Source organism: Topomyia yanbarensis, chromosome 3, assembly GCF_030247195.1.
Source record: "Topomyia yanbarensis strain Yona2022 chromosome 3, ASM3024719v1, whole genome shotgun sequence".
NCBI lineage: Eukaryota > Metazoa > Arthropoda > Insecta > Diptera > Culicidae > Topomyia > Topomyia yanbarensis.
This window is the reverse complement of record NC_080672.1, coordinates 91,689,109-91,712,849: the sequence shown is the minus strand read 5'-3', so window position 1 is coordinate 91,712,849 and position 23,741 is coordinate 91,689,109. Positions and strand designations below refer to the sequence as shown.

The 23,741-nt window shown below is 40.4% G+C and overlaps 2 protein-coding genes across 12 annotated transcripts in view; both read right to left on the bottom strand.

The window, feature by feature from the left end:
- LOC131691432 (beta-arrestin-1) overlaps positions 1-23,741 on the bottom strand; it is a 253,193-nt gene that overhangs the window by 85,409 nt on the left and 144,043 nt on the right. The window lies entirely within an intron of this gene.
- On the bottom strand, positions 3,769-4,617 carry LOC131691435 (trypsin 5G1-like). The gene has a single exon (XM_058977827.1). It carries the CDS (start codon positions 4,609-4,611, stop codon positions 3,835-3,837), a length of 777 nt encoding a protein of 258 aa, XP_058833810.1. The 5' UTR covers positions 4,612-4,617; the 3' UTR covers positions 3,769-3,834.

The window sequence follows — 23,741 nt, the reverse complement described above, 5'->3', positions numbered from 1 at the left end:
ATTTCAGTAGAGTTTTAACCTCGGAGGTATTACGATTGTAACGGTTTATATGGGACATACTAACCAACCTATAGCTCCGAAACTAAAAGTTAGTTCTGAATATAATTCAATATCAGTTAATGGATGTGTCATATCCATCATTTAAAATCAACTTTGTAAAAATCGATACAGAGTTCACTGAGAAATAGATGAGACATTGACTTAGAAATGAGACAAGTAATTTTACATATATTTTAATAGGTATTGCATCATTTAGCCATCATGGTGGTACCAGTTTATATGGGAATTTGTTGTGTGACCGCACTCTTCAACCTGTAACTCCGGAACCAGAACTCCAATCTAAATGGAATTCAATAGCGACCTATGGTGATGACCTTTCATATGAATATAATATTGCTGAAATTGGCTCAGCCGACTCTGATTAAAATGAGTGAGTTTTTTGACACATATAAACATACATACATACACATATACAGACATTTTTCAATCTCGACTACCTGAGTCAATTGGAATAAGAGACTCGGCTCTCCGGGCCTTGGTTAAGAAGTCGAGATTTCGAGTAGTTACATAACCTTTCTATATGAGAAAGTTAAAACAGCTACTGCATCCAATATAGCACTAACTATCTAGCTTAGATATGTACGCCGATGTATTTTCGGCGCGACCTTTTTGGCCGGCGGTGTTGGTGGCGTCACGCTGTTGGCAGAGCCGTAGCGTGGAGTTCTGGCGCCCTTGGCGGAGACTCAGTTTTGCGCCCCATGTGCCATTTGTCCACGCTAGCAACATTGTCAGCGAATATACGCCGCAGTGAATATAAGGTTTAGAATCTGCAAGACAATCTAACCGAAAAGTAACCTATATTTCAATGTACTTGAAAGGCTGAGGTTCAAAGAATGATTTTTTGAACCTATTTCGGGCAAAGCCATCAGTATGGAACACCAACAGAATACTATAATTTTGCGAAATTTTAAAAATAAGTTTGTCTCTAATATCATTCGAAATTAGATGTTTAAAGGCGACGGACGGAGTAGTTTTTCGGGAGACTGGGAAATCAGTCGATCCTAGGTATTTAAACTTCTTTAGGTGTTAACTTTTTGTAACGAATAAGGTGTTAGCGGGTCATATTGACCCCGATTTTGAACTCGGTGCCGAATGGGGTTATGTTTGGCCGATTCCGGCGGTATACTATTGTACCCCCGGAATCGGAATCGTAATTCGGGACATCTAAGATCAGCCGTGTCATGTACAAATTTAATATATACATTCTCATTTTTGTTTTGTTTGTGTTTATTATTAGTATTTTGTCAATAAACCTGTAATTAATGATAACGGTTCTGCATACATCTATGGATGCCAAACATGACCCCATCGAATTTTATAACCAGACACCTCGGAAAAAGTCTCTATGAAAAATTTCAGCTCAATCAGATATGATAAAGGGATCGGGCTTAGCGGTCAAAGTACGAAAATTTTCGCCCGCCAAAAGCACCAAGAACTTTTTGAATATTCAGAAATCGAATTCGTAGTTTTGATGCAAAATGGTCAAGAAAATTTTTTGTGGATAGCATTTTCTTATGTGCTGCTTTTATACGTGTGTCGCGGTTCATTGGATGGCATAGAGGCAGTCCTAGCAACGCTCACTGCTTGGTTGAATTGTACGGACCAATAAGCGCTGATAATTACCACTTTCACAAAATACATTATTTTTGTAATTTATTTTACGGAATCAAATACAATATACGTGCACATATTTCCGATCAAATAGTGCAAAAATATAGCGATTTCGATCAGTACAACAGAAATTATTCGCATTTGAAGACTGGGAAAATATCTTTGAAACGTTAGAAGTATTCTACATCAATATTACATTTTTCAAAAGCATTTTGAATTACTCTTCAAAATATAGGTAAGCAAAACGCACCCGTGCAGGGGTAAAACGCACTATAACAACGGAGCAGATTGCACAAAAACAACGAATACCACAAAAATGGAGCCGAATGCACCACTAAGAAGCAAAGCATTTTTGTTTTCTGTCGGGTTTTCACATTAAATCGCCTTAGCTTATGCAATTTTCAAGCTTTTAGAACGATGTTTCCGATTAAAAAATCAACAAGCCCAAAAACGGGTAATTTGGTACAGCCTATACGGTCAGTAAGCTAACCAAGTACTATTCGAAACAATTCATGCACCTGCCAAATCCTGATCCAAATCAATGTTCGTTCTTTCATAGATAAAGATTAAAAGACAAATACAGATGTGAATTAGACCACTATCTAATTACAATGTCGATACACATATAATGCTAGGAAGTTGTAATTATTTTTTATCAAGCAGTTAAAATATTACTTTGATTACAACGGAAGTTTTTAACGTTAAACAGTAAATTAAATATTGGGGTAAAATATGTTCCCATCAATGAGTGACATTGTTCGGTAATGAACTTGCAACTACACGCTTTTTTATTTTGATTATAGAGGTTTTAACCTTATTCGCCTCTTTTCAGATTAGGAAAATCTCTTTTAGAAAAATTTCTAACCCTATGAGCGGGGCTGGGAATCGAACCCAGGTGTGCGGCGTACTAGGCAATCAATTTACCAACTACGCTATGCCCGCTACAAAGTAATGTTGGGCTGGAAAGAGATTTTGACCGCACACATAATTGAACTAATAGTTCTCTCTCCGCTCAAACTATCGCAGTTACAATCACATATTTATCAAAACGCAATTGTGAACGATTAGGACTGGGTGCATACCTCACATGCGTGTAATAGTGTCAGATATTCGAAGGATATGCTCTATTGGCGACGAAAAGTTAGCTTACACAGAATTAAAAAAAAAAATTGTCAGCTGAGTATATTGCTATGTTTCCCTTTCTTTTAGGCGAATAATCAGCTCGGTGCAATAAATGAGACAATTAACGTCACAGTTTGTCTTATCCAATCACTAGGCCCAAATTTCTTTCATCTCGAGACTATTACCGCGACCATTCAACGCAGAACCACACTCCACCGCATCCCTACAAAACCACGATACCCAACACAGGACCGGCTGGTCGTTCTATTAATTTTATATGCCACCAGCGAAGACGACGGAACAAGTATCGATGGGCTATGTCGGAGGCGATTAATTTTCGTTTCTTCCATTTGGTGACCGATTGGATGTCAACGCCCGACATGGACGGCGTGTGTCTAGCTGTCCGTCACAAATACGAAGATGCACGTCAGAATATCTGCAAATAGAAAGAAAAAGAAAAAGAAAAAAACCTATTAATGAAGTTTGGCAGCTGTGTATAGCTTGTGTCGTGAGTCGGCTTTATGACGCGACGAAGTGAGAATTTATGGTAGACAATAAATTACCCCGTTGCCGATACTCCTGGGCGGAGCCATTCGCGAGTCTAAGGTCGATATTCGATAGTAACGTGTCAAGTGGAAGTGACAAACTTAATAGGCGAGTGTTGCTGAAGCTTCTTGGTATCAAATTTATAATCCAAAGTGTTAGACGGTGACAAAAAAAGCAAACTGCTGAGGTGACCCAGTCAAATAAATTGGTCTGATTTGCAAATAATAACAATTAAATTGTGTGACGACTGTGCGGATTCCCCCAAATCAAGCAAAGTTTGTTGATGATTAATGGATTCGGCACTAAATAGTGTCGTGGTCGATTGCTGGCAGAACACGATAGGGCGCTCGGTAGTTTTAATGTGTTTTTAATGATTATTTGTTCGGCTGAAATAAAATTAAACGACCACCAGCGTTTTATTGGGAACCAGTATTTTATTACGTTTTGTCATTTCTATATATAGGTCACAATTCTATCTCTATTTCTAACATTGAACTACACGCCACTGTTTTTCTTAATCCAATTTCGGACAGCGGCTACCCGCGCGTACACTCCTGGAAAACCTGGTCTGGCACATCCATGGCCCCAAGATACAACTCCGATCTGCTTTCTACCATCGACCAGTGGACCACCGGAATCGCCTTGACAAGCGTCCTTACCACCTTCCTGGTAGCCGGCACAAAGCATCCGATCGGTGATCATTGATGTATAAGCCTTTCTACACACTTCCTGACTGACCAATGGTACTTTAGTTGCCCGCAGCAGCTCGTGTGATTCTTCTGCATTGTGCGTATCGCCCCAACCGGAAACCTGCAGACACGTTCCCTCCGTAATCGGTTCATCCTGTTCTGGCAGTTCAACTGCGTAGAACTTCTCGTTCAAACCGACTGCTTTCGCCAGTTTCAGAAGGGCGAAATCATAATCAGTTGTGTCTTCGTTATACTCAGGATGCTTTAGGACCCGTTTAACATTGATCAGTTGGCCACCGGTGTGACGTCGAGAGGACCCCACACGAACTTGTAGTCTCCTATCTTCTACCCTATGAACGCAATGGGCTGCGCTTAGGATCCATCGCTCACTGATAATTGATCCACCGCAATAACCCATCGAAACCTGGAATGGTACTTTCGAAATGTCGATTTCACTTCCACCCACGATACGACAGCTGCTGGTGAAGTTGAGCCAGGGTCGTCGAGAATGAACTAGGGTCTGGGTGCCGCTACTCACGACCATGTAAGTGCACAGCACTAAGTAAACGCCGATTCGAGCCATTGAGACGCTGAGGTACTAAAACGAACTGTTACGATCAATGACTAGAAATAGTGGATTTATATATAGCGGATTGGCGATAAGGCTTAGTTGAGTAGTTACATTGCGTTTACTGTCAAACTATCGCTGCTCTAGCTTTTAAAATTTACGACTTTCGATAGTCATACAATTCAATATTATTATCCCATAGAGGCATTCCTCTATTTTACCTTTACCTGAGGATAGATTTCCTACGTGGAAGGTGTAAAAATAAATTCATTAAAATACTGAACATTTCCAAGTTAATCGTAAACCAATCACTGAAGATTGTTGATCCCAAATTGTGAACGAAACAATATTTTCGTAGAACTGCAACAATTTTATTGTTCGTATAAAAGATAGTTATAAAAGCACCTCAAATCTTGGAGACGTTTCCGAGGTCTGTAGGTATTGTGTATGTATATATGTACGTATTATGAAAGAAACCGATTTTAACCAAATTAACTTCAAATTTAAATGATTATGTTAAGTGCCTGATAGTTGATGTCCAACAGAACCGGGGCTCTCTCCTTAGGATAGGTATTACATCATACCAGCTATTTGCATTGGCAACAGCAAAAAATACAAAAAATAAGAGATCCATTCTTTTTGTTATAAGAAAAATATGACTCGGTATTGTCAGATATTGTAACTGGAATGAAAAGTAGACGGTACTTTAAGCTTTAGTTAGCTAGATAGTTCAAATGTAACAAATTTTAGAAGCATCTCGAAGATTGGCTTACATCATCGCAAAAAAACCGAATTTTAATACAGTTCTGGTTTCAAAAGTATTCAATCTTATTCTTTAGATTCTCGCAAGTTACGGAAGAAACTTTTCTCATTTGGGAAGGAATGAATTCTTCCTGATAGATAGGAGAAAACGTTGCATTCTTTTGACAATCCAAATGGCATCTGTTATCAGCACCGAACGGAACAAACTAATTGAATTTTCTTTAAGCCACGAAAAACTTTAAATTTCGAAATAAAAAAGCAGCGCTACTCTTTGCACAACATTTTTTTATCATTTCGATTTCAGAGGTTTTCACCTTATGGTCATTCGCCTCTTTTCGGGTTAGAAAAATCTCTTTGGAATTTTTTTTAATCCTATGTGCGTGGTATGGAATCGAACCAAGGTGAGCTGCGTACAAGGCAATCGAATTATCAACTACGCTATGCCCGCTCTCTTTACGTAATCTTATGGAAATCAATCAAAGTATTCAGAGCATTGGTAGAGTACTATTGATTGATTTTTATGAAGATTACGCCAACGCTGTGGCAAAAACTGCCTTTTTCGAATATTGAAACTTTTCGAGGCTTTTCAGTTGAATGTGAACGGCAAACAACCCAGGTAGCTAGAAGCTTTAAATGTGTGTCAATAGAACTATTGTCGCGTCCCGTCAACTGACGACGAATGGTGTTGAGACACCGACAAATAATCACGATTTAGAGCACTTTACAGAGTGTCGATTACATTAATAGGCGCGCAAGCCTCATCCATACTCGATTCATTGCTAATAAGGCGACAGCAATTCGATCTTTCTAAACACCTCTGCACAGTGGTTCCATTCCGGAGGCGTTCATAAATATATACAATGCAATTTCTTTTTTTTCAAAATTTGTCCTACTGAAGCTGTAGAGCTTGGAAGAACTCTCCGTCAGAATCAATCACTACAATTGCAGACGAGACGGGAAATGTCACCCACTAAAACACTGCTTAAGGCCAATTGCAGCGGGCCGTGATGCTGATTGTGATATTGAGTGCACGATTCGGATGTGCGGGCGTAGGGACGGTACAATCGCATGGGAAAGAGCGTTTATTTGTGCACGCTTAAGACCGCGGTAATCGGATTACAAGTGCTAGAGCGTTCACTAAATCAGTTTCAGTGTTTGTGAAATCTTGACCGTAGTTGTGCGTGGATGTTCGCGATTGCATGCTCGTCTTTGTGTATCATCGCGAAGTAATCGGGCGTTTATAAGGTAACGTGTTCGATGGACGTATGTATATCGCGTGGGCATTTGTATATCGTGTGTATGACGTGTGTGATAGCGTGTATGTAACTTCGCTTGCATAAATTAAATTTAAAAAACCGTGTGGCCATTCGCATATTCGCGTGTATTCTTGAATGATCACGCGCGGATCGTAATTTAATAATAGTTCAGATACTAGAAGAGTAAGGGTAAAGTCGCCGGAAAACTAGCATTGCACATATGACCCTATTCCATGCTTTTATAAACTTTCTTCCTTCACATCCTTGCTCTTCGCGTGTTCCAGTCCCTTATTATTAAAATTTCGTTAAAACACAAGAAGAGAGTAAGATTCACCATATCGCTAAAGTTCTCGATGATGTCACCATGGGACGTGTTCTCTAGTGGATATGAACGTCATTTTTTTCTGATTGGACCAGCTAAAGACATGAACTTAGGCTGCTCAGAAGGTAGAGATTTCCGAACGTGGTCGACTCATTATCACGCGAACATGGTCGTTTGTTTGTTTTCGCTTGAGACAGCAATTATAAATTTATTAGTGTTACAACATTAACTTAATCGCCGGTGTGTGTTCTTGTTTGCGAAACTGCGAGTTTTAGTTTGCGTGGATGATCGCGAAGGTCTAAAGCGTTTGTGTATTAACGTGCTGAACGCTAGAAAAGAGTGAAATTCCCCATATCACTAGAGTTCTCGATCATGTCACCATGGAACGTCTTGTTTAGTGGATATGAGTGTCAACTTTTGATTGGTCCACTTGATGGTGTGAGTCTAGGCTGCTGGGACCGAGGGTAGAGACTTCCACGCGTGACCGATTTACGATCGGGAGAGTGGTGGGTTAATGCTTGAGACTGCGTTTGTAAATTTATAGGTGCTAAAACTTTCAATCAATTACCGGGATGTTTTAATGTTGGCGTAAGTATGTGATTGTAATTTCATGTTCGCATGTGACCAGGTTTGTATTATCGTGAAGACCACGAGCGTTTGTACGTTTGGAATGGGAGAGATTGTGAATGTATATGAGAGAATGTAATTTATTGCGTTAGTAAGTGTTAGTATGAATCAAATTTAAGATATGGCAATAAAAAGAAACAAAACATGTCGAATAAAGAAATGAATATGAAATTAATTAGAAGTGTATAATATGACAGATATATTGATTTTGGTATACTTGAGTAGTGGAAAACCAACTAATAGAAGTACAACAAAAACAGACTAAAGAAGTAGAAAAAAAGCACATATGTAACATACAATCAAACTACTTGAACTCCTCTGAATGCCAGCAAATGATAGTTATTTACCATTAACTACAATTGTATCCTACTAGAAGTTTATCATGCTTTGCTGACCGGGAAGGGATGATTCGTGTGCATCGGTAAATTAATCGTACTTTAATTTATCCAATCCGGTCTTCCCGAATGAATCGAATCATTGAACACCGGAAAAGTGACCAACGAAATCTACGAAGAATTACCCACTATTCTATCATATACGCCATAAATCGACACGCAATAACCCCCACTGCGAGCTGTATCCACCAACACTTCCATCAAGCTGTGGAACAATGTACGCCAACACGGCCCACAGAAAAGTCAATCCACGGCGATCCGCCAGTCGGCCACGCCAAAGTACACAGGCTACTGGTTGACCGTTAATTTGGGCTGTAGCGGAGTATGAAAAAACACAAAACATAAAAAAGGCCCATAAGCCCGTTCGGTCTCCTCGATGCACCATTATCGAGGCGTCATACAATAACCATCTTAAAGAAATTGTTTGTCAGAGGTTCTTTAAAACTGATGCACAACTATGCTTGATGATGTTTGCAATACCGTCAGACCCATCAACCTAGGGGAGGGCACACTGTGTCGGTAAAATTAATAAAACAATAAAGCAAATGTATGTATTACGGTTGCTTATGCGAACAAAGGTCTTTTATCATGGTGAAAGAGCATTTTTTGCGTCGCTAGATAACGCCGGGGGAATAGTCTACTTTTTACTTCTACCTGAGTCAGACCTACAATAATTGAATGACAACTAGCAACCACTCGATCTGGTATGCATTATCTTGAGAACAAAAGAAATTTCTTTATTCTTGCCATCATAAGTTAACGAAAAAGCTTTCATCCGACCCAACACAGCAGTCGTTGGCTTCAAATTTGTTCAACAACTAGTTTTTGTTAGGTGGAACACTTTATGAAGGTGAAAATGAACATTAGGCTTAAGGAAGGCACCTATCTCCAGTATCATCATCTTCGCAATGCAGTATTTATTGATGTCGAACAACACCAAGTCGAACGTTTCGCTTTACAGAAAACCTAAAGCACGTGGTTAAAAGTGATAACATTGGAATTAAGATTCCACTGCATATAGAAAATGACTATATAGAGGTAAGGCTACATGACCTATCTCCACGTGTACCTTCTGAGCTAATTGCAGAATCAGTGTCGCAATACAGAGAAGTAGAATCGGTTGCACACAGGCATTGTAATTCCGATGTAAAACTTTTCCGAGATAAGATGAGTCGCAAAATTCTCTGTCTTCATAAATAGCGTGAGAATAATTTTCCGGATAAAATTTATTTGTTTTTTTTTCTTCTCACCGGACGCATTTACTCATATGAGCGAGAAATACAATGCCTGGTTGCACCTGATGCTTGAAGAAATTTCTTCTCAGGTACTCCTAACGGAGCTTCTGTGGTGAGGATAGGGGTCGATAGACCAACTCCCTCCTACTTGACTATAAAGCTCAAAACTCAAGTAACTACTATTAACCCCCCGGAAGTCGGATTTCGCTAGATTTTCAGAGCAGCGTGCACTCAGTGCACTAGCGCGACTGCAGGAAGGTTAAACAACTACTATGAGGGACAAACTCCAACGTGCAAGTATTGTAATCAAACAGCACACCTTTCTCGGAACATGTAAAAGAGAATGCATCTCAATTGATTTCCAACGCATTATCTACGGCAAACCAACTCAAAACAGAGTTTTCGATACAAATACCTGAAACACGAACGGTTGTCAAATTTATGATAGCTGTTTCGGGCCATAATGACAACCCCAATGGTAACTAACTGGCGGGTCGCCGTGGATTGACCTTTTTTGTTTCATAGTTTGATGGCGATGTTGGTGGACACGGCTCGCCGTTGGGTCATTGTGTGTCGATTTATCGGTCGGTTTCGTCATCATGTACAGGCCAATGCAATAGTAGAAGTCCATTGGCGTTAGTGTAGTAATGTTTGTGGTTTTTAGTGCTAGTGTGCAATTATTATGTGCTAGCCGTATGTCTATCTGTGTATGTGTGCGTCTTAGTATTTGTGACAGCTGGGTCAGGGAATGGATGCAGAACTGGCGTATATGATAGAACAGTGGGTAATTCCTCGTAGGGTTCGTTGGTCACTTTTTCCGGTGTTCAATGATCAACTGTATGCAACATTGGTGAAGAAGTCAATAACAATGACGACGAATTTGCACTGCTCCCCCATATGTGCAAGAAACAGGCAAGAGCATCTGATCGCGAGCACCAAGACAGCTTTAACAGCGATGACCTTGAGGTGAATGACAGAAGAGAATTACATGACCATCGTGACGTAGTAGCCGAGCAGAAAAATGTTTCCCCGCCCCGAAAGTAGCTCTGCGTATGCACGAGATCCAACGGATAATTAATAACATTAATTTTTATTTTTAGTTTGCTTCAGAGTGACATTAATTATGAGTAATTCTCGTTCATTCTCCGAGCATATTCTTAGTATAGAAGGGCGGTAATACATCAAGAAATTCTCCAGTACGTATCGTGAATTTAATTCAAATCCAGTTTCTAAGAACTACCACCTTGCGACGGCCGTTTTTCAACTACACCTTGAGATCTGCACGGCAATTTATCCCGCATTGTCACGTACACGCCATCAAATAGTACTAAACTTGTTTGAATGCGCAAGAACAGTTGAAATTTAATTTTCACCTAAATGAGTTACGGAAGCTTAAATTATTTCGAATTGTTCTTGCTAACAATAGAGTAGGCAGCTGTGATTGTTGGTATGATGATATATACCGATGCCGGCGTATTACAACCAGGTGTTGTCCTGAAAGACGAAAATGGTTCTTAAAAAGGTAACCCATCTTAGCTACATAATACATTCAACTTTGAAATACATACGACCTTCAAGCCAATCTCCTGACAACTAACTTTTAATTCAAATTTGTCCTTACGTTATTAATGAACCTTGTCAAGTCATTCCTTCGTCAAAAAGAAAATTCATTCCACGGTAGCAGAAAAAAATCCCCAACCCGTTTAAAATTCAACTCCAAAAATAAATCTGTCTGCTCCAATTTTTAATCTGGCAGTTTCCGCTCATCAACCAAATTCCTTTCAACCTGTCGACCATCCGGCTGTACCTTCATTCCTCTTATCGCCATGGTGGAAGCCTTCCGAGGAAAAGAATGCTGCACCTACTCCATCCTCTACCTCTCTCTTGTAGCGGGCACCTTATCCGAAAAGTGCTCCTGCCCTTCGTCATGAACAACACTTTACGGTCACCGGATGATGACGCCGAGCACAAGGATTCCCCCGTCCCATCCCAAACAGCGGCACTAACTACATCCAGGCCATCGCATCGCAGCGTAGAAAGTGGATCATTGACTCCCGCCGACGCTGAACCTCTTGCTGGTTGTTGGTAGGAGGTACAAAAATGTGGAACGAAAACACTACACACATTTCTGCGGCGGCGGTGGCGGCGGCGGGATGACGACGACAAGGACGATGGTGGTGATGCTGTGTTTTCTGTAGTAATACCAGCTCGACATGCAGTCGTGGGGAATTTCTTCTACATAATAGTGTCTTTGTTACTGGTTTCATCGCTGTGCGAAATGCGAGGGGAAAAATATTTCCACTTCACGGATCTCGTTCAGCGTACAGCTCCTCACACTTAGCTTTGCGGCACGTGAAAAGCCCCTCGTAAACGATTTTATACTGTTCTTTATTTTAGGACATGAAAAATATATTTGTGCGTATTGTTAATTGTTTCCCTAGTGTGCTGCGAGATTTTTCTTTGTGCTGTGATAAATTTCAATTTCTGGAACAGAACAGCCAACACCACAAACTCAGAAATAATTTCGGTAACAGAAATTATTATGCAAGGTTAAATTGAAATTGATCTAAGTATGCTAAGTATTCCTAGACGTAGATTGCTTCTCTGCTGGGTAGTATTTTAACTGGTTTCGCTTCCGGCATTAGCTGTACATGCCGAATTTCCCACTGTAGTCTGTCCTACTTTGCCGATCCTCCTGTGTTAGCATATTTGTATACTTGATACGGATTGTGGCTTATTAGTCTGTACTCTGCTCATGTGTTTATTCGGTCGCGGAGTTGAGTATTCTTGTCTCAGAAACAACAAGCACGCGATAGTCTGCCGCCTTCACCGTACATGCTTCAAATTCGTGCCGAGCCATCCGCGCGGCTGTCGGCTGTTACTTCGCTCATCGAGAATCTCGTAGTGCACCCTATCCATTTCTACCTCGAAACCAACACCATTCGAATTGTTTCGTTCTATGTTAGCTACCATGTTCGGTCTGCACGTCAGCCCGAATCTCGCCGCTCTCCTTTAAAGAGCAAACACACCTCTTTCACTGCTCTGCGATCAATACACAGTGGTACTTTGCACAAATCGTGCGATCTATAGATTATGCCTTAATCGTTAAGTTTGAGTCAGTAATTTCTTCGCAGGAATTTGTGGACATTATAAACCCTTTCATATGGATTTGTTGTTTTAATAATTAATCTCCCTAAAAGTGAAATATAATTACCAGTATTCTTGCAAGCGGATTCGGAAAAAGTTGTAGCGCAAGCTTTTGCCAACAACTCTGATGATGGCACAAAGTCTTCATATTTAATATCTTCATCAACCTGCAACAACAGGTTGTTTTTAGATGACCGCTTCAAAGCCAAATCATTAATAAAACTTTGTAAATATCATTCTGACAAGTTCGGTATATTCCGTAAAAGGGCTTGATTTTTCATAATGAATTACTACTGTAAATAACAATAGCTTATCTCGTGTATTTTCGAAGTAACTCGGTCATTTTTGAAAAAATATGTGGTTGAAATGGTGATAGGTTGCGTACGTTGAAGCGGCTGAGGTTACATCAATGATGTTTTCGGAATACTTATCAAAAAATAGCAAAGTTTGTCATTGCTCGTTTTTTCTTCAAGTAATGTGAAATACATTCTCCAATGTGTTATGTTGCATTTCGTTTGGTTGTAGGTTATGCTATGTCTTCGAATGTAATAGGTGAATTTCCTCAATTTTAAAGATTTTGTGTTATTTACGGTGAGTTTTATTCTATTACATAAATGATTTAATTTTTCGATAGTGCACGATCTACCAAAGTCAAGCAGATATCGAATGAAAACACTGCCAACTAACCCTCGGCTCGCCTACTCTTTCGGATGAAACACGAATGAATTTTATTAAAAACCGGGTTTAGGTCGGGTACAGGTTTTAATTTTTTGAAGTAGAATTCCTCCAACGTTTCTATACTGGGGTCCAGTATCAAAATTTTTTGCCAGTGTTAAACAGCGAATCACTTTCGTTCTACAGAACGAAATCGGGATATTTTTGCATCATCTGATCGGAAATATTTGCACGTGTTCTGTATTTAATTTCGCAAAATGTACGACTACAGTACCGTGTCATAACTTCCGAAGGGTGGTGCTTCACAAAGTCCGGGACATTATGACGCACAAAGCACACAGGCTCGGCTGAGAGCAAAAGGTGGACTAAAGTCAAAACTTTGTCATATCAATTTAAGTAGGACGGTTTTATGGCTCAACAATGGTTGTTTTTTATCGAAACGGTTCATAGATCATCGTAACAGTAATTTTTGTGCACTAGATTCGTTTTTGACATTTAAAAGAAACTCTCACTCATTAGGGTGGCTCAAAAATATTTTTTTTGATATAATCATGCAAGAAATTGTTGAATTGCAATAATTGTGCGCTGAATTTATTTATAATATTAAAAAATAATAAAAAATCCCTTCTCATTAGTGTGGCTTAAAATGAACATTTTGTCATAGCAATTAATATTTTTAGCAGTGTACAAACATAACACTGCATTTCTCTTTGATTTTAAAACATATCAGAAAAAATCCACTCGTTAGGGAGACCAAAAATAATTATTTTGTCGTTAAGGTTCTTATTTTTTTGGTAATTTTGATATGCCACATTCATGTTTGATATTCAATAGAGTTAATTTCCATCTTATAGGGGTGCTTTCGAATGATTGTTATATCTTAATGATTTTGAATAACTTTGGAACGTTGAATTATTTTTGATGTAAATTGATAAGCAAAATTAACATCACTAATCAGTAGTTTGGTTCACGCATAATTTTTTTTGTTATGGTTCGAATTTTTTGCCCGCGACTGCTTCAAACAGATATTTTAGGCTGCAGGAATTGAGTAAATATTTTATGTGAAAGTATTTCGGGGCTACCGTAAGTCAACTCGCATCCACTAGAAAGTATTGATTATGGCTTAATATCACATGTCATTTATTCAAACAGATTTTATTTTACTTGGGTTGTTTGGGACACTGAATCGATTTATCTACAAAAGGTTGAGCAAACAATAATTTAAAGAAATACAGTTTGATTTAATGTCGATAAAAAGTCTTATGTTTATCCATATATTTAAAAAAAATTAAGCATAATTTATTTTAATCTCCGCCTGATTCTGATGGATTCCTTCGATATTTTCAGCTTCATGGAATGGATACTATCGACATCTAAGTAACTACTCTTTACGCTCGGCTCCCTACATTTGTGCAGTTAAATAAACTTCGTGGATCATCCTCTCAATATTATTTGGAAGCTGTGCTTGTCTTCATGTCATTATTATAGCTTTAAAATCATTATTGAAATATTGACCACGCGCCTCCATCTGCTTTTTTTAAATTGTGGTTGATTATCGAAAGTTTTCTCAAAATTACCATGGGCTCATGTGAAAGAAAAAATTAAAAGCTTTCGAGTGCGCATAGTGCGATAGCGCCGTCGTAGTTGTTCTGGCTTTAGAAGTTCGTACTTTGTTAATTATCACGACAAACAGCTATTTACACAATGAATAAACAAACTAGTAACTCATTTGTGGTAATTTTACGATATAATTTAATCAAACGAATAATTTTGCTGAAGCAACCTATGTCATAAGAACAACTGTTTCTTCGAAAAACTAAGATAACCGGATAAAGTCACTGTGAGCAAATTGTGCGAAAAACGTTGTCGTTGTTGAATGTTATGTCGCAGCCTGGGGCGTCATAATGTCGCGGATGTTATGACGCACCATCCTTCGGATGTTATGACCTCGGATGTTATGACACGGTGCCTACGACTACTATAAATTAAGCAAAAACGGATTTCTTAAAAATCCTTCGAAAACGACGGAAAAAAAAGTGAAATTTGTAAGCCAGACATAGTCGTCAAAAAGGAGCATCTAAGCATTTCGTAACATACGGGGAAGTTATTTATACAGGTCACGCTCGTTTTGTATCAGTCGATGCTCACTTGCCAAACGAGCAACATTTCGACAGTTTTGTCCATACGCTACAATAAGCGGTAGACAACATTGAAATATGCACGCACTCGCACTTAAATGACACAATCAAATACGGATACTTCACTAATAGAGGTACCGCGTTTTCATTTTAATAATTCCTTGCTCGGCTCGACAAAACGGTTTAAATAAGCAACAACATGGTTATATCGTCCGGACGGTGCAATCGTTTGTGTACATGCAGTGAGTGAGTGAGAAACGCGCGATACTCTGCACTCAACAGGGAAACGAGTGCAAGTTTTACACGGTATAACTGCGTGCGAGGTGATGCCGCCATTGCCAAACATACATCTACTGGGACCATCCATAAATGACGTAGCATTTTTTGAGTGATTTATAACACCCCGTCCCCCATCGTAGCATTTCGTCCCAAACCTCTAGATACCCCCCTCCCTGGGTAATTACCTAACTTGACAGTAAGCCTCCCCCCCCCCTTGACCCCGCAAAAAATTAAAAAAAAACTATGTTAGTTAGATGAAACGGGTAAGATTGTCGTGACATCAGGTCAACCCTATTCCCCTTTAAAAAGCTACGTAGCATGACATGACCGGTCGACAATGACTGGGCAGTGCGTAAGCCTCTTGTACCTGAAGGCATAAAATAGACCCCACTTGTGGTCCTTAGCTTCCTGCCCAGTAACTCCTAGCCCTGGCCTCCTCGTGGCGTCGACTGGGATACGAGTAACCTTAGTGAAGATCGGGTAACCAACCCCGGTGGGAACTTTGGTCGTATGCTGGCAGGGAAGGGGAGGTTACCCTTCTTCGGAAGGTGTAAACCTGTCCTGGTGCCCAGGTGGGACCTTAAGCAGTCCTGGCACGATGGCCCACCGGCGAGACAGGTGGTTGGCGTAGGCCCTATAAGCCGCCCCTTAAAAAACCCACATAACGAACAATACAGAAGAGAATACGACCCAGAACAATCGGCAACGACCCAGGCGACGAATAAAGGATCACGATTGGAAACTCGGAACATGGAACTGCAGATCGCTCGGTTTCGCAGGATGTGACAGGATAATCTACGACGAGCTACACCCCCGCAACTTCGATATCGTGGCGCTGCAGGAACTTTGCTGGACGGGACAGAAGGTGTTGAAAAGCGGGCATCGAGCGGCTACCTTCTACCAGAGCTGTGGTACAACCAACGAGCTGGGAACCGGCTTCATAGTGCTGGGCAAGATGCGCCAACGTGTGATCGGGTGGCAGCCGATCAACGCAAGGATGTGCAAGTTGAGGATCAAAGGCCGTTTCTTCAACTACAGCATCATCAACGTGCACTGCCCACACGAAGGGAGACCCGACGACGAGAAAGAAGCGTTCTACATGCAGCTGGAGCAGATATACGATGGTTGCCCTCTGCGAGACGTGAAAATCGTCATCGGCGACATGAACGCACAGGTAGGAAGGGAGGCAATGTACAGACCGGTGATCGGGCCTAACAGCCTGCATTCCGTATCAAATGACAACGGCCAACGATGTGTAAACTTCGCAGCCTCCCGTGGAATGGTAGTCCGAAGCACCTTCTTTCCTCGCAAAGATATCCACAAAGTCACCTGGAGATCACCAGACCAAGTAACAAAAAATCAAATCGACCACGTTCTAATCGACGGTAGATTCTTCTCGGACATCACAAACGTCCGCACTTATCGCAGTGCGAATATAGATTCGGACCACCACCTGGTTGCAGTATGCTTGCGCTCAAAACTTTCGACAGTGCATAGCTCTCGTCGAAGCCGAACGCCGCGGCTAAACATCGAGCGGCTACAAGATGGCAGAGTGGCTCAAGAATACGCGCAGCAGTTGGAAGTGGCACTACCAACGGAAGAGCAGCTAGGCGCAGTTGCCCTTGAAGATGGCTGGAGAGATATCCGATCCGCCATAGGTAGCACCGCAGCCACTGCACTAGGTACGGTGGGCCCGGACCGAAGAAACGACTGGTACGACGGCGAATGCGAGCAGTTAGTCGAAGAGAAGAATGCAGCATGGGCGAGAATGCTGCAACACCGCACGAGGGCGAACGAGGCGCGATATAAACAGGCACGGAACAGGCAGAACTCGGTTTTCCGGACCAAAAAGCGCCAGCAGGAAGACCGAGATCGCGAAGCGATGGAGCAGCTGTACCGCGCTAAAGACACTCGGAAATTCTACGAGAAGTTGAACCGCTCGCGCAGGGCCCACGTACCACAGGCCGACATATGCAGAGATACAAACGGGAATCTTCTCACGGACCAGTGTGAGGTGATCCAGAGGTGGCGGCAGCACTACGAAGAACACCTGAACGGCGATGCAGCAGACGACGAGGATGGCACGGTAACGCACCTGGGAGCACGCGCGGAAGACATTACACTACCCGCTCCGGATCTCCAAGAAATCCAGGAGGAGATTAGCCGGCTCAAAAATAATAAAGCCGCTGGGATTGACCAAATACCAAGCGAGCTACTAAAACACGGTGGCGAGCCACTGGCTAAAGCGCTGCACTGGGTGATTACCAAGATTTGGGAGGAGGAGATTTTACCGGAGGAGTGGATGGAAGGTGTCGTGTGTCCTATCTACAAAAAGGGCGACAGGCTGGATTGCTGTAATTACCGAGCAATCACCCTGCTGAACGCCGCCTACAAGGTACTCTCCCAAATACTATGCCGTCGACTATCACCAATTGCAAGAGAGTTCGTGGGGCAGTACCAGGCGGGTTTCATGAGCGAACGATCTACCACGGACCAGGTGTTCGCTCTTCGTCAAGTACTGCAGAAATGCCGCGAGTACAATGTGCCCACACATCATTTATTCATCGACTTCAAAGCCGCATACGACACTATCGATCGAGATCAGCTATGGCAGATTATGCACGAGTACGGATTCCCGGACAAACTGACGCGATTAGTGAAGGCGACGATGGATCGGGTGATGTGCGTAGTACGTGTCTCAGGGACGCTCTCGAGTCCCTTCGAATCACGCAGAGGGTTACGGCAAGGTGATGGTCTCTCGTGTCTGTTATTCAACATCGCGCTGGAAGGTGTAATAAGAAGAGCAGGGATCGACACAAGTGGTACGATTTTCACAAAGTCCGTACAGCTACTTGGCTTCGCCGATGACGTTGATATTATTGCACGAAACTTTGAGAAGATGGAGGAAGCCTACATCAGACTGAAAAGAGAAGCCAAGCGCGTCGGACTTGCCATCAACACGTCGAAGACAAAGTACATGATAGGAAGAGGTTCACGAGAAGAAAATGAGAACCGCCCGCTTCGAGTTTGCATCGGTGGCGACGAAATCGAGGTGGTTGAAGAGTTCGTGTACTTGGGCTCACTGGTGACCGCCGACAATGATACCAGCAGAGAGATTCGTAGACGCATCGTGGCAGGAAATCGTGCTTACTTTGGCCTCCGCAAGACACTTCGGTCGAACAGAGTTCGCCGTCGTACGAAGTTGACCATCTACAAGACGCTGATTAGACCGGTAGTTCTCTACGGGCACGAGACCTGGACCATGCTCGTGGAGGACCAACGCGCACTTGGTGTCTTCGAACGGAAAGTGCTGCGTACCATCTACGGTGGAGTGCAGATGGAAGACGGCACATGGAGACGGCGAATGAACCATGAGTTGCATCAGCTGTTGGGGGAGCCGCCCATCTGTCATACCGCGAAAATCGGACGACTACGGTGGGCCGGGCACGTAGCCAGAATGTCGGACAATAGCCCGGTGAAAACGGTTCTCAATTGCAATCCGACCGGTACAAGAAGACGTGGCGCGCAGCGAGCACGATGGATCGACCAGGTGGAAGACGATTTGCGGACCCTTCGCAGACTGCGTGGCTGGCGACGCGCGGCCATGGACCGAGTGGAATGGAGGAATCTTTTGTATACGGCACAGGCCACTTCGGCCTTAATCTGTTAATAAATAAATAAATAATGACATGACCCCTACCCCCCGTCGTCACACATCATCACAAAATACAAAACTCCCTCCTTCCCCTAAGTCTGCGTCATTTATGGATGGTCCTTACTGTGGAGTTTCGGCAATGGTGACATTGACTCATATACAGTTTGACCGTGTGGCGCTTGAATGTTTTTGATTTGCAATGTTTTTTGGATTGAGTTCAACACTGCACGGTGCGACGTGTGCTTACGAGTTGCGTTGGATAAATTAATTTAATTTCCTGCTAGTGTGTGCGTTGGCTTGATACGTGTTTCGGCGGTTTGTGGGTGATGAGTTTATTGACACTCATTTTTAAAATATGTGTGATGTTTTCATCAGTGAGGCATCTGACAATTTAGATTTTGGTTGGCAAGAAGAATGAGCTATATTAAAGCAGTTTCAGTTTTTTTCAAAACGTTGCGAAGCTGATCTGTAGCGATTCTAGGTAGTCAACCCAAGGGTAATGCCATCTGACCAAGATAAAGCACTGATTGGTTTTTATTGTTATCGCAGGTGTGCAAGTATTAGCATTTTATATCAATCTGGTTCCCCGGGGTGTGTTCAGCAAATTCATAATTTTGACTGTTCTATAACATAAAACTTAAAATGTTAGAACTAGAACTCCAGCTTGAGCAGGTGTTATTTTTAGTGCAAAATTCATGCCACTGGACTCAACATTATTTTTCCCTAGTTTATTCAGTCTGTGTATCTGTGCTGATAGATTGTTTTTCTCTAAGTTGCTGATTGTAATCGATTAATGCCGAAAGATGGTTGATTCATTGAAATAATACATTAGTTTAACAGTAAAGGTAGCGAGCATGGTGTTGTACTTGGTTTTTAAATTTTGCTATATAGCAAATAGTAACATATGGGAGTAGAAGGCAATTGTACATTTTACTGAAGATTACATAGTCTCCAACCCGTCTCCAGTCAATAGTTTTGACAGATTGGGATTCATTCGCGCATTGGGCTATATTTTCGAGGTTGTCGAGGTCGTGTCCTGTGCACAACCCTTTATTTTTTACTAATTGCCAAATCAAAATTTCTGTGATTTCACAACGAGATTGCGAATCGACAATCTTTAGTATCGTAGAAAATCAAAAGAGTCAAGAAAGTGTGCATGAGCCTTACAGGGATAATTGTCTTTTATATAAGAGGAATTCCACGAAGATCCGTCCGAAAATCTTTAAAATCGTGATCGACCAGCTTAGATTCCAATGAAACTTTACATATTTCATCGGCATGGAAGACTAAACATTTTCTACAATCAGTAAGATTATTTTGACTTAAGAGAAACTTTTTAAAAGGGCGTAGACATTTCTACGTGCATTACTTTCAATTTTTTTTTGTTCGATTACTGTATTTTATACAGCAAAACTTCCTGAGAACGAGTTACAGAGAATGAATACTTCTGTGCTAAAAAAATTATACACTGAAAAAAATGTGTAATTTTTATGAAAACTAAAATTTGCATTAAAAATTAAAATTGTAAAAAAAACATTTTTTCTATTTTTTTAATATTTTGTCAACAAAATCCTAAAGAGAAAAGGAACATTTTGAATGTGATTGTATGATGGAGAACTTATCGGTAAATTTTTTTTGTTACAATAACTTTATACATGTTTTTAATTCCGTACTACTTGACATACAAAACTGTAATTTTATTGCAGAATACAATTGTAAGTATCGTTTTAAATCAATATGCAATTTCCAAAATAGTTTTCGAGATATTTGGAGTTTTATTCCAACATAAACATACACGAATTAAATGTTTTTGTTGGAACAAAATTCCAAATATCTCGAAAACCATCGCATTTTGAAAGATTTTTGTTAAATTCCTTTCTATTTAAAACGATACTTAGAATTATATTCTGTAATGAAATTGCAGTTTTGTATGTCAATCAGTATGGAATTTCCTTTTCTCTTTAGGATTTTGTTGACAAAATATAAAAAAATTATAAAAAATGGGTTCTTTTTGCAATTTAAATTTTTAGTGCAAAGTTTTGTTTTTATGAAAAATGACACATTTTTTTTCAGTGTATATTTTTTTCGTACAGCAATAGTCATTCCCTGTAATTCGTTCTCAGAAAGTTTTGCTGTAAAAAAACAGTAGGGGAGAGAGGGTAACGGTGGATCAGCAGGAACTATGAAACAATCGCAATAAAATCATAATGCATGAACATAATCGTCTCATTCCCTCATATTTCATGGTTTCTAATTCTTTACACGTGTTACTATATTTTGGAAGATTTCTGATAACTCTATCTCTTTTAATGGATATTTGTTTGTTTTATAACAGTCAGAGTAAATTTGCCATAAAAATCATTATTTCATTTTTATGAGTTACCGTTCACCAGAAAAATATTTATTCTACTGCTATTTGTAGCAAATTTTATGCTCAACATTTGCCGCGAACAAAGTTTTTTGGTAACTTGTCATGGTTCTGTGCACTTTGACAATCTTCATAAATAGACCCATTGGGTAGCTGTGAAACGATGATATATGGGGAACAGTGAAAATTTCTTGTCTTTGTGATCTATATTAAAATGTGAATGGGTTCCGATTTTCCACGATAAATACATTTCATTAAATGGAAAGTTTGTCAATTTGGGCAAGTTTTGTAGAAATTATCGCCTCTTTCAGGATTGCATCTAATATGCATATATGGTGGTCCGATATTACGCGATGATATAGTGATATCTTGCGGAAACAAACAATTTGCGTCTCAAAATAACTTTAATAGGAAGCTTTAGGATCTTTATTCGTCAAAACAAAAGAATGAAATTCGCAAGTAGAATATTTCACTGTAGACGACGTCGTGTTTCATAGTTCCTACCCATGGGGCTCACTGGTACATTTTACCACCGACTGTTGATTACCCAAAAAAAGTTATTTCCAGTGAATTTTACCAGCTGGAAAAAATATATGCATTAGTTAACAACAGAGTGAAACTATGTATCACTTTTAGCTACACAAATAACATGTATTATCATCAAAATGAAATCGTTTAAAAAATGTGTTTCATTGTTACCCCCTCTCCCCTAATCGAACAAAAAAATTGAAATTCATGCACGTAAAAATGCATACGCCCTTTTAAAAAATTGCTCTTGTATCAAAACATTACAATTGTCAGAGAAAATCAAGGAGATTCATAAACCGAACTCAACTTCCAAGTTTTGTTCGAATCGACAACGGTTATATTTTGTGGTCGGCCGGTTTCTCATGGAATCCCCCCTTATAAGAAAAAAAATCAATTTAGCATAAAAATTGCAAATAAATTGAGAATTTTAACACAAAATTTCTGACATCTGCGAAAAAATTAGGATGAACTTGTGCTTTATGTACATTTTCATAGTAAATAATAGTACTATTATATTAGGAACACTACCTGCGAATATCGTCCTGGAAATAATTTTCATGGTTTTTAAGTGCTTGCATATTCCAGAACACCAAACGCAATGATATTTTTTTTCGAATTCGAAAAAAATCATCCAAAACGACTTACTTGGAGATTCCGATGACAATTTACAACACAAGTTATAAGGGAAGCTTAAATGTATTCTACTTCATTTCGGTTATGTCTCTAACATTACCCACCCATCTCTCTTAATGCGGGTACGGGCCGGGTTCAGATTTTTTTTATCTCCAGCTTACGGGTCGGGCTTTAGATTTTTTTTAAAATTCCGGGTGCGGAGCTAATTTTGGTATACATACTAATACTCGGGTTCGGGTTGGGACCGGGTACATACCCGCCCATCTGTAGTGAGGATGTATCAGAGTAATTCCGGTACGTTAAGACGACACCAGGGACGAAATAAGTGACTACCTACCTGAGTGTAGTCTGATATCAAATCGAAAACTAAACTTGACGATCGAGACCAGAAAGATTGTCTTGTGACATCAAACAGTAAATTATTTCTGCTATCCATGAGAGCAAATTGAAAACTCATTAAGATGTTTTAATTTCTTGCTAGGAAGTATCCAATTTGATGTATCACCAATGAAATATAAGCAAAAAAAAGCTTCTAAGAAACGCAGAGTACGCAGAGTATGGACAAAAAAATGAGATCGAAATTTGATATAACAAACATACACAGAGATCAAAATAAGATTTAAATGTTTTTTCATCATTTCATTTTCCGCGTTTCGCTGTCCGCACGGAGTGCGACACGCTCGAGAAGTTACTCCACCATCTGGACCTAGCCATTGGCCCATCAACATATGGATCCAGACCAACGACATGATGTGACCACAGATTTTTCACCTCAAAAAATGTCAACGACTTCGTCGGGGATTGAACCCTGATCCACTTAGGTGAGAAGCAGCCAAGCGATTACCACTCCACCATCGGCGCCGTATAATATTTCAATTTGATATTGACGTCAAAATATGATTTCTATTTGCTGTAATTTTGATGTATGGGACTTTGCTCGGATACCATGAAGAGAACAGAATGAAACAAGCACCAAGCACAAAATGTCCTTTCTCCAAGCTTGGTTATATTATAACCGACCTTACAACGGACGGCTAATGGTTATAGCGCATAGCAGGGGTTGATGGTATAATCGAAATAAAACATTGATGATTGCATAGTTACATTTCCTCAGCTAGGTTAGCC

Excerpts from the sequence above, each read along its gene's own strand:
- LOC131691435 (XM_058977827.1), bottom strand. The coding sequence starts at position 4,611 with ATGGCTCGAATCGGCGTTTACTTAGTGCTGTGCACTTACATGGTCGTG.